General features: G+C 48.1%; 1 protein-coding gene across 1 annotated transcript in view; it reads left to right on the top strand.

The window, feature by feature from the left end:
• MXRA8 (matrix remodeling associated 8) overlaps window positions 1-9,884 on the top strand; it is a 38,314-nt gene extending 28,430 nt beyond the window's left edge. The window contains exons 6-10 of the mRNA XM_065421144.1: window positions 3,064-3,222; window positions 4,396-4,426; window positions 5,891-5,967; window positions 8,097-8,174; window positions 9,859-9,884. Of these exons, the coding sequence (XP_065277216.1) occupies window positions 3,064-3,222; window positions 4,396-4,426; window positions 5,891-5,967; window positions 8,097-8,174; window positions 9,859-9,884 (371 nt within the window). The remainder of the gene's footprint in view (window positions 1-3,063; window positions 3,223-4,395; window positions 4,427-5,890; window positions 5,968-8,096; window positions 8,175-9,858) is intronic.
• Window positions 9,885-12,290: the final 2,406 nt, after the last annotated feature.

Genomic DNA, 12,290 nt, shown 5'->3' with positions numbered 1-12,290 from the left:
GAAAAGAGGGAGCTACATTCTGCTCTCCTTTAGACTGGTGTAAATCCAAAGTAATGGATTGACTCTGGTATAACAGTGAGCAGAATTTGGGCCTTTTTAATTACTATATAGACACTGGGGAAACTAAGGAACCAGAACACTTAGGAAGTTTGAGTATGAGAGTGCAGAGCCAGGAATAGAACCCAGGATTTCTGGTCCCTGCTTTAGCCATTAGGGAATTCTGCCTGAATATACTGCAAGGTACGATGGCTCTTTGGATGTTCGCCCTTACTCTCTCTCACTAACATAGGAATTTAACTCTGAAGCAGCTTTCAGGTTAGAATTCCCGGTTGGCGTTTGTCTGGTGCTGTGTGAACATTCCCAGTCTCCAGGAGACGGCATTGCTTTGAACTCTGCTTCAAAGGGAAGTCCCCCACAGCACAGTATGTCTCAGGGCTTTGCTATCTATCCTTCAGCAGGATTTATCTAACCCCCTGACTCTTGCAAACAAATATTTCCTTCTCTTTTTTCGGGGGGAGGGAGGGAGAGAGCATTGACCCAATTATTCAGGCTCTAGAAAAACATTCCATGTACAAACTCTATTTCCCTTCCCTGCTTGGAAGACGAGCAACTGGAATCGACAAGCTGCTGCGCCCAGAAATGGAATGGATTTCTGGCTTTTTCGCTGTGTTCTTAGTTATTTATTTTGTTTTATTTAAAAGAAAATTCATTCTTCGGCATTGCAAATTCCTTCCACTCCATAAATTATACCACTTGGCAGGGCCGGGCTGCTTCACCCGTTAGCCATCCAGAGCCGGAGCAGTGCAGTGCATGTCTAAAGCGACCAGAAAAGCTCGCTCTGCTCTCACGCAGAGGCACCTGGGGCTCTCCTTGCTGCTCCCTGGACTCGCCCTCTTTGCTAGCCAGGAGCAGTGCAGTGATAGTCGGTTAGAGTCACTCACAGCATGTTTGCTTCCCTGGAAAAGCTTGGGAACGTTAAACATGAGCACGTTAAAGAATGATTATTAATGCCTTGTGCAGCAGAGAGGGCGGATGCTCTAGTGATTAGTGAGTTGGCCAGACTCTCGGGGGAGCAGGGTTCACTTCCTGGTTCTGCTGTCTAGGCCCTGCCTGACTTTGCTCACATCACTGAATCTCGCTGTGACTCAGTTCCCGCTCTGTTAATTGGGATCAATAATCCTTAGGATCATACGTTCCTAAAGGCAGGGGCTGTCTCTTACCATGGGTAAAAAGCAACAGAGGGTCCTGTGGCACCTTTAAGACTAACAGAAGTATTGGGAGCATAAGCTTTCGTGGGGTTCTTACCCTTAGTGGGGTTCTTACCCACGAAAGCTTATGCTCCCAATACTTCTGTTAGTCTTAAAGGTGCCACAGGACCCTCTGTTGCTTTTTACAGATTCAGACTAACACGGCTACCCCTCTGATACTCTTACCATGGGTGTGCACAGTACTCAGCCCCATGGGTCCTGATCTCAACTGGGAGCTTCCAAGCTCAGATGAAGAGAGAAATAATAATTGAGACGTCCAGAGGGGTGTGTGGTGTTAATTTAGATGGAATCAAGGGGCCCAAGGTGTTAATGTGAGCCTATGACCCTGCCACCGTCCAACATGAAACAGGGTCAGGGTTTGATATCCAGAGACCTCAGCCTGCTTAGCAGCATGGCAATCACCACTAATTATCCATGGAAACCTTTCATTAAAGACCCAGAGAAGAAGGAAAGACGGTTAATGCATTTGAAATGTACCGTATTGAATAAGGCTTTCGTTTTAATAACGTTCCTTGTTCCCTTTCCCGGTAGCTGAAGGGAGCTCTTAGAAAGGGACCGCCCGTGTCTGACAGTCGGAGATGGTGACAGAGATGGTGATAACTGTCCTTGTGGGGGAAAGAGAAGAAGTTAGTTGAGGGGGGTTGGAGCGGTTGTTGCTGTTATAGTCCGATCCGGCTTCTTGAAGACAAAACAAGCCAAACTCGTACTAGGAGGAAAAGAGAAGGATCAGACAGACAGAAAAAGCAGCTCTGTTGACTTTCACTTGCAATCTCACTGCTGGGAAAAAACAGGCACTGTGCATGGTCTTACCAGCCACTCCGAGACCTGGCGTTTCGGGCCGTTTCGGGCATCGCTTTTATCTGCCTCTCTGGTCACAGGCTGACAGCAGTGTTGCAAAATGTGGCCAGCTAAGCCAGACTCTTATTACACAGAAGGGATGTGGGGGGAGATGTGGAGGGGGGGCAGCAGCCATGGTGGTGAAGCTCGCTCCGTCCCCTTCTTTCAATCAACCCATGTTGCAGTAGCCCCCTCTGCCCATCCGTCTCTGCTTATTTCCCCCCAAAGGTCTCTTCTTGTTAAGAGCCCCAAAAGGGAGTGATGGTGGAGTGGCCCCGCCCCTTATTATGTTGTTCACCAATTAGACGTAATTTCCAGCACCCTGGTTTTGGGTCACTGAGTTCTAGTCCCACACGTCTCTCGTTTACCAGGCATGAGCTTTACGCAGCCCTTAAATTATAGCAGGAGGCCTTTTAGTTTGGACTCATTCAGTCTCCCTGATCCCCTTTTTGCACCTTTTCCGTCAGCATTTGCGGTTATTGTGACACTCCATAAACTTGCTCCCAGGGAAGGTAAATCTGTTGGCCCAACAGGGGCAGTGCGTTTGCTTTGGGGTTTTAGTTCGTCCCTTCATGGAAATGAGGCGAGCCAGCGCTGGAGCCAGTTCCAACGTGACGAGAGGCTGTTCGGAGGTGGGGCTAGCTTCAGGCCTCTCTCTAACGGGACCCCTTTCATCGAAAAGGCTCCCACTGGACGTTACAGCCTGTATCTATGGGGCTCACTCACTTTCTGGGGTGGAAATGGCCGCCGTTCTGTGCCCCGATGCACAACAGCATTTAAAAGAGGGTGTGAAGAATAACTTCTCTCCTTCCCCACGCTGGGGCACGTTTAGGTTCCAAAGCCGTTACCAAAAAGGATTTACCTTTGAACCGGGCACCACCCTGTCCGTGTTCTGCTTTGCTCCGGACACGTGGGCGCTACCATTTTATTCTGCTTTGCTTTCTCTCGCCAACGCCAGATCCAAACCTAGGCAGGGGCCATAACGTGATCAACGTCATCATCCCCGAGAGCCGGGTGCATTTCTTCCAGCAGCTGGGCTACATCCTGGCAACCCTGCTCCTCTTCCTCATCCTCCTCATCATTGTGGTGCTCGTTACCCGCAAACACCGGAGGAGAGGTAAGCGCCTGGCCGGCAGGGAAAGGGCGCCAATGGGAAAGTCTCCAGGGGTGTTACCCGGCTTAAAGAGCCAGCGCTTGCTGCTGAGCATCGTGCTGAAGGCAATGGGGCTCGTGGTGGGTTTGCAGGAATGGGTCTGAAGAGAGACCATTCAGTGAGATGGGTGTGATAGTCATCAGAGCATGGGGCGGTCACACCCCCCCCTCCGAACCTTTAAACTGCCCCCCCACGCACACACACACAATCAACAGTTACACGTTGCCTCTGCCCAAACTGTGTAAAACCCAATGCACCACCTAGGGGCGAAGTGAGGTGTAATTGGTGTCTTCGGCCTTGTGTGGACCCTATGCCGTGGGTGACTCTCCCCCTGCAGAAGGAGATACGTGCCTACAGACATGACTCTAACAGAAATAGCCATGTACACTATGGCGAGCAGGGGTGGGGGGCAGTGTCGGCCTCCTCAGTGGTGCCCTTGGATTGCCAGTCTTTGTGTGGGGTAGGGACCCAAACACCAGGGGACCAGATTCTAATCTCAGTGTCACTGCTGTAAATCCAGAGCCACTCCACTCACTTTAATGGAGTTACACTGGGTTCACCTCGGTGTCAAATGAGAACAGAATCCGGGCCAAGGTCGTCCTAAGGAGAAGAGGACCCCTGAGATCATAGTTCCATCCAAGGCAGGGTGAAGAAATCTAGCCTGATACCCACCTTTTGGAAAGGTCACAGACCTAATGGCTGTAGCCTGGTACCTGTGGCCCACGATAGACACAGTTCTCAATGGCTGTCCTGTCTTACCTGGGCGGATGTACCATGGACCTAGTGAGTGCAGCGGCATGGGGCAGGGAGTGACCCCCGAAAGGTCCATGCCTGTCTCCAGAGGGAGACATGACAAATAAAGAAGACCAAAACTTTTGGTTGCCAGTCATCTGCTGGTCTGGGAAGGGTGGAACAACAGGTGAAGATTTAGGAACAAAACATGACTGGTCAGTGGGTTGGGAGAAGGGGTAGCTGGGATGGCGTCCTGGGGCAATGGAGCTGGGATGCACATGGGCGGGCACGTGGTTGGGCTGTGAAAGCCAGGCCCACGGTGAGCAGCCCTCTCAGCCCCAGTCCGAGGGTTGGGTAGAATGGCGTCATTGCTCCTGCTCACTGCGTGTCTCTTTCCCCATCTAGGCTACGAGTACAACGTGAAGAAATATGAAGAGTAAGTAGGAATCCCCGATCTGTAGTAAATGAGCACTGAACAAAGCGAAAGGCTCCAGCTTGAAGAATATGGGCCCAGATTCTCAGTGCTGTCACGTGCTGTAATGCCACCAGGGCTGTCCACCGGCCAAGGGTGTCTCTGTGAAGTGCATACCCTGCTCTGCTGTGAGAACCCCCACTCCTGGGCTGTTCACGCACAGCCTCTGGCATGTAAGCTGCTCCCAGCTACTTGCAGGCGAATGACACTAGCCAATATCTCCGGTCCCAGAAACAACCCTAGGAACCTCCGTCTTGCAGTGTCCAGTTATGCCCGCTGGACGCTGCAAGCTTATAGGAGTTCATCAATTTAACAAAGAAATTGATATGCACCAGGCTTGTTCTCCCAAGGGGAGTCTCTGTCACGCTTCAAACCGAACGCACTGCTTCAGGTAGAATAAACAAACAGATTTATGAACTATAAAGATAGATTGTAAGTGATTATAAGTCAAAGCACAACAAGTCGGATTTGGTCAAATGAACTAAAAGCAAAACGCATTCTAAGCTGATCTTAACACTTTCAAAGTCCTTACAAACTTAGATGCTTCTTTTATCATGTCCTTTCTTCCCTCCGTTCTCCCCCCCCTCCGCCTTCAGAGTCAGGTGAGCATTACCTCATCGCAGTCCCACACTGCCCGAAGGAAGGGGGGTGACTCCCTCGAGGATCTAACAGATTCTTTTGTTGCTGCATGAGCCAGTGTCCATTGTTCCTGTGAGGCTGGGCTGGGTTTGTCCCATCCATGCCCTGATGAGGTGTGAACTGCCTCTCTGTTCTTGGAGAGTTTTTGCCTGGGCTTGCTTTAAGCCATGAGGATACGTTTTCAGCCTCATAACTATATACATGAAATTATAACCTGTAACCTTACTATAACATCACTGTAACAGTTACTATAACATCACTATAACAACCATGCTCAGGGCCTCACGAGCCTTCCGAAGACACCCAACATGACAAACTTTGCATTGGATCCCACACAATCATTTTATAAAGATGAACATGGGGGTGTAGGGTGTCCCCCCGAGGTACAGAGCGTCACACCTATAGAAAAGGTTACCATTGCCTATGAAATCTCCTTGGGCTTTTCCATCTGGGTTACACCTAAAGGAAAGTGTGATGAAAGAGAACAGTTAAAACTTAGTGATTTTGGTCTTTATTGTTAAAGGATAACTCTTCAAAGCAGTGGGTGATGATTTAATCACAGCGCTCCCCTTAGCTTTAATGTGCGTGGTACAGCAGCAATCCCCCAATACACTGCTCCGAAATTACCCCCTCTGAAGATCAGGAATTGGCTGGAATGTTGGGAGCAGAGGTGATGGGAAAGATGTGAGAGAAATGGGGAACAGCCGGCAAAAATGAAGAGAGTTAAAGGAACCAAGTGTAGAAAATATCTGGCAAATGGTGATTTTTTTTTCTCATTCCCTTTGTCAGGAAGGACATGAATCTCAAAGAGTTTTCAGTTGACACAACCGACCTGACCCAGTACAAAAGCGAAGACATAAGGCTGGGTATGTGTTGAATCAGCAGGACGTTTCCTGCAGCAGTTCTCAACCCTTGGATCAAAACGAATTACGACTGAGATTTTCCAGGCCATCTAAAGGATTTGGTTGGTTGTCCAATTTCTCATTCATTTCTGTGGGAGTTGTCCATCCACAATCTGTAGGCAGCTTTGGAAATCTCAGCCCACAAACCTAAAACTTGGGCCAAGTTTGCCAAAAATGTTGGACTGAATCTGGGGGCTTGAGTTTTGGGATGAGCTGGGGGCTGATTTATGGGCTTGGGGGAAACCGGGCAAAACTCTTTACTTTCCCTTTGAGCTTTTGGGCTTCTTTGAACCCTGCAGCTCATAGCAAAATGGACAGGAATGTGAAGCCATGTGATGCAAAAACAGGACAAAAATTTGCACAACATTCTGTGAAGGGGTGTTATAAGGATGATAATCACGAAGCCACTTCTCTAGGGTCTACCATCAAAGAGTCTCGAAGCACTTGGTCATTAACCCCATGTTACAGATGGGCAAATTGAGGCACAGACCAACTAAATAACGTGTCCAATGCTACGCAGTGAGTCACTGGGAGAGATAGAAATAGAATCCCAAAATCCAGCCTCTGAGGTCCCTGCTCTAACCACTTGACCTTGCTCCCCTCCCAGAAGAGGGTATGAACAGCAGTTGACTGAGTTGGAGAAAGAGGAAGGTCATGAGCCAGCCCCATTCCCTGCCTCCCATCTTCCACTGTAGCAAATTTTATTCAGTCCATTGCAATCAGGTCCTCCCTGGATGCTGCAAACCATCATGCTGAGACATGGGCTTCTTCTTTGGAAGTGCAGGAGAAACAGGGGCAAAAGGACCCTGAGGAATATCCTAAGAGGTGAAGTTGGGAGTGGCTGATTCTTGGGTCCCTAGAGTATAGAAGACTAAAACCAGTGTTGGAGCTCATGGTCAGAGCTCTGCAGTGTGGGGCCCGGGTCACTAGCTGGAGGATTCTCTGCACCTTGAAGTCTCTAAACCATGATTTGATGACTTCAATGGCTCAGACATAGGTTAGGGGTTTGTTGCGGGAGTGGGTGGGTGAGATTCTGTGGCCTGAGTTGTGCAGGAGGTCAGACTAGACAATCATAATGGTCCCTTCTGACCTTAAAGTCTATGACTCTATGCTGAAGTAAAGGGATGCAAGCCAGGCTCAGTGATGGCTTACATAAGGGTCACTGCATGGATGTGTGTGCATACCCGGGGGATCCCGTAACAAAGCTGGAGATGGATCCTCCTTCTTTTTACAGGAGCTTGAAATGGAAGCCTGGAGTTCCTGGTTTGGGTGGTTAATCAGGTCCTCCTCCCAGAAGAGGTCCTTCTCATTGTTCAAGCTTGGGGAAGATTGCATTTAAAGTCATCCTGTTCCTCTTTGGTGTACCAAGCTGAGCATAGGGGGCCAAACTCACCCCCAGCGTGTCTCAGGGTATGTCAGTGGACTCACTGGTACCTCAGGGAAGAATTTGGCCCTTTCTCTGTTTTGTTCTATGCAGTCCAAATAAAGGCCTACCCATAGTCTATCCTCTGGAGGGAGGGACTGCTTGGAGAATCATGGGATACAGAGACAGAGGCTGAGCTACAGAGATCCCAAGATGGGCCCCAGAAAAATAGAAGGCGTGTGAAATGCAGCAACAGAGAATAGAGGAGTTCCCCGGGGGCAGAGGATGGGATATAATTCTGTGCAGGGGGGTGGGGCAGGCTGCACCAGGTGGCTTCCTACAACTCTGATAAAATCCTGCTGAGGGCCAGCATCTTCTGAGAGTTTTCCTAGGAGCAAAATTCTTTAAATAACGACATCAGGAAAGGCCCCCGGGTGCCCTTCACCCAGCTAATCCAGAGCATCTCGCTACAGACCTAAGCAATCCGTGGCTGTTATTGAAAGCAGCACGCTGAAGTATTCAGACTTGATCCGTGCCAGTGAAGTGATTAAGCTGGGGAAACATGTTTCCTCCCTGCCAGTATCTGAGTAGTTCTGCAAATATGACCGATCTGGAGATGCACCTAGTGCCCGTCAGGAACAATCTCACATCCCTCTAATCGGAAAAGCATGGCTTTCTTTTAACGGTCTGTTGGAGGCTGGCCTCTGAATTGCGTTCTTTCCTCACGCAGATTTCAAAAACAACATCCTGAAGGAGCGGGCCGAGCAGGCCAAGAGCTTCCCAGCAAAGATCATCGATTTAGACAAAGGTACCGATGACCCACTCCACCCACTAAATGCTGGGTTGGATGCTCTTTATTGTGGGGGCTAGGGGGAGGCGGGGAGCATGGTGCTAAGATTGCAGCAGCCCAAGCCACAGATGAAGGGGGAATGTCCAAACAGCCCGACACGTGGCCGCTGGAATGAGGAGTTGGTTCTGCTCATGTTCTCTCATCATGCAGCCACAAGTTACAAGTGGTGATTTAGGAGCCTTAAAAGCTCTTGGCAGCAGATGAGGAGAATTTTCTTCCCACTCCAGTATGTCACAGAGCTAGAATAGTTTATTCCAGTCTTTTAAATAGTACTTTCCCCAGCTCCTCCTAGCAGAAATGTGCTCCCATGGAGGTTAGGAATGACCCCTCTCTGGAAGAAAATACCATGGACTAATTTAGTTATGGACATCATCCACTTGATCCAAAGCAAGCAAACAAACCCCCCAGGAGTCTGAATCTCCTCTCATGCAACTCCACTGAAATCAACAAAGTTACACTGGTGTAAAACTGGTGCCAGTGAGAAGGGAATCAGGCCTGGGCCTCCTGTAATTCAGCTTTATAACTTTATTAGCACCGTGATCACATCAGTTACCCTGGAGCTGCAACTGTTGCCATGCTACTGCCTAGATTCTGCAGAGCATCTCATTTAAATAGCTTGGGACCAGTCTGGATCCCATCTGTGAAAGGACCATACCAGATCACTGAAAGAAGCAGAGTCCATGGGGAGTTGCTAGCAAATGAAGGAGACATTTTGCTCGCTCTAGTAAAATGATTATGCGTAATTTGGAACAATGGAATATTCCCTGTATAAAGACGGGGAGAGTTTTCCCAAAGGGAACCTGGCTCTGCTTCTGTTTGAATCAGATCACGTGGGTGGCTGTCACGAAGCATGGAGATGAAATTATACGAGAGAAGGCACCCCCCAGAAAAAGCGGTGGATGGAAAGCTCCCAAATCCTCCCCCCTCCCGCCTAGGTCTGGATGAAGTTGTGAGTCACTGTCACAGAGTAGGGAAAACGTTCTGTTCACTCTGAGTGCCTCACACTCACGCAGGCGTTTATCCTCCTCATTCTCCTGCGAGTAGAATGGGGTGAAATTTTTCAACTGAAACTTTTTTTCAGTGCAAAATGCAGATTTGGCGACACCAAAACATGTGGCAAATTCACATCAATTTCGGTGAAGAGCTTTGATTGAAAAAAACCCTAATAGAGAGAGAAATTCTGAAAAAATTCAAAATGTTTTGTTTGACCTGAGATGATTTTTTTCTTCTTCTTCTTCTTCTTCTTATTTTTCAAGTCACCAGAAATTTAGAAAAAATTCAGTTTTGAGTCAATCTAACATTTTTGTTTGAATTGCCAATGAGCGGAAAAATCTGGCTCAACCAGTGAAGTGGGGAAATGATGTTATTCCCATCTGGGGATCTGAGCCCTGGGAGGAGGGAATTTAACTCAGGTGTTCTAAGCAGCACTCAGGTGCCTTAATACAAGACCCTCCTTTCAGCTGAGGCATTTCCATCACAACACGCACACACATACCCCAGCCGGGTCTCAGAAAGAGGATTTTTACCAGATGGGCAGGCTGTGGGCACCCTGCTGCACATCTGTATATATCACAGTGGCTTGATTTGCGTGATTTGAAATGAGTCTGCAAACGCTAACCTCCGCCCCCTCCTGTGCTTTCAGATTTCAGGAAGGAATATTGTAAATGAAGACATTCGGAAGCTGCTGGCTGGACCAGAAGCTGCAATTAAAAATAGACGAGATGCATTCCTTATTACAACATCCTTCCAGTTACCGTAGAGCTTTCGTTTAGACTTGCTTCCCGTTGGGCGCCAAGGCGTGTGCAGCTGCATACAAAAAGGTTTCGATTGGCTGTGTGATCTTGGAGATGGTTTTTGGTGGCTTCTTTTTCCCCTTTCCTGTTTATTTTTCCTTCCCTTTTCCGGATTTTTTTTGTTCTTTTGCATCAATGTTTTTTTTCAGCTGACCCAGCAGATGTTTAGCTTTAACTTAACAGCATTAAATAAACCCCACCTGCACCATGACCCTGAGCCATCCGTATGTCAGGTACTTTTCCGTGCAATGTGTTTAACAGCGAATAAGACAGGGTCTGTTTTTGATCTCCCGTATGCTGGCGTAAATCAGGAGGAACAGTCATGACACTTAGCACTTTCCATAGTCAAGATGTGGTATCAATGTTAGCTAATCCATCCTCATGCCCTGTCAGGAGGGTGAGTAAATATTATCATCCTCCTCCAGGTGTGGAAACTGAGGTATATAAGTGCAGAAACTTGCCTGTGATTTTGCAGAAGATAAGTGGCAGCACCAGGATTAGATCCCAGATGCTGTGGACACCTAGCTCTGTCTTATTCCTCTCAGCCACCTTGCCTGATTTTATTATTATTATTTTAAATTATAGACCAAATCCAACCTTGGCATGAGCAGGTACAGCTTCCTTTGAAGTCAATGCATTATGTTGTTGGAAAACCAGTGTAAGTTAGATCAGAACCAGAAATCTTACTATGAACAAGGCAAAATTCTTGGATCTGTCGAGTGGTTCTCTGCTGCATGTCCTGCATTTGTCAGGTGGGTCCTACTCATCCAGTGAAGTGCAGACCTAACTCCACCCTATAGGTCTCTTAGCTGCAGGATGGATCAGGGAGGAGAATTTTTCACTATGGACCAAACCCAGCCCCAAGCACAACTCCCACTGACGTAAAGAGAGGCAGTATGCTGGGGGTGAACGGAGACCTTAGGTTAGCAACTGAGATCAAACTCAATCGGGGACAGTTCCTCAGATCTGTCACCTAAAAAGAATGGCTCAGGTGTGGGAATCTCCCTCACATCCTCTGCAATGAAGACTCATGCAACCAATTCATTGATCTTCTCCGCAATGGCCTTGTCTTCCTTGAGTGCTCTTTCAGCACCTTGATCATCCAGTTGACGATTTGGCTGGCATTTCAAATTCTCCACTGTTTTTTTCCTATTGGTAAATTATCATCATAGAGCTGCTCTGGGGAGCATTCTTTGTTTTTCCGTAAGACTTGGAAGGTCCCAGCGAAGGAGGAACAGATTCAGAAGGGCTACAGGGTGTGTATATCAACAAACTCTCAAAACAGGCTACAGGGCCATTTCAGGGTGCTAATTCTTAGGCAGGAAGATTGAGGAGGGAAAGGAAACAGGATCAGTTCTGTGGATGTTGACTTCACGTTTGGAAGTAGGGGACGTAGGCTGAGAAGCCCTTTGCAAATAAATAGCCTGTTGGGCTGGTATTTCAGGTTTAAAATTGAATCTCTTTCTGAGTCAACTCTTTGCATGTTGGAAATCACAGGGTGGATTCTGCCATAGTTCGGTTTCCATTATCTCCTCACTGGCAGAGGCTGAATTCTGGAGATGCCTGGCTGCAGCAAGAATGCATTTCAGGCCAAATTTGGGCCTGGAGTAAGCAACTCAACTGCTGTTGAGTTGCATCCATTTACACCAAAGCTGAATTTAGTTCTTCAAGCTCCATCAGAGGGATCATGGATGGTGCCCAGCCAATCTTGTCACAATGCCAGGGGGCCCTCATACATACTTAGAAGCCAGGATGAGAGGCTTTTTGTACCTAAAGGAGTGTGTAAAGGAAAATGGTTCATCATGAGTACCACGTAGGCTCTGATTTCTCGCTGATGGTGGGCGTCTCCTTACAGAAGAATAATTTTCTATGGGAGAGCGCTACTTTAATGCAGCCTCTTAGGGCAACATTAGCTAAACAGCAGAGGTGTGAAAAAATACTGGTGCGACATAGTAGGGTAATTCTTTAACCTCCAGTTATTCTGGACCCCTCTAGAGATCCAATGGCCCCATATAGAGATCCTGTGATTTTTGAGAAACTTCCCTTATCCTCACTTAGTCCCGTTTCCTGCAAGCTGCTCGGTGAAGGCAGACCCCTGATCCCGCGGGACACAGCTGGTAGGATCAGGGCCCTAGGTTCCACTAGTTGCCCGGCCTCAGAAAGCAGAGAGCCATTCTTGGCTTGCATTTTGCGGGGCTTGATTGAAATCCAACCCACATCTCTGCAGGTGCAGGAGGAAGCACTGGTTATTCAATCAGGACGGCACAGTCTCAAGCAATCA

This window comes from Emys orbicularis, chromosome 22, assembly GCF_028017835.1.
Source record: "Emys orbicularis isolate rEmyOrb1 chromosome 22, rEmyOrb1.hap1, whole genome shotgun sequence".
Classification (NCBI taxonomy): domain Eukaryota; kingdom Metazoa; phylum Chordata; order Testudines; family Emydidae; genus Emys; species Emys orbicularis.
Note: the sequence above shows the minus strand (reverse complement) of the source record. Positions and strands in the feature narration are given on the sequence as shown.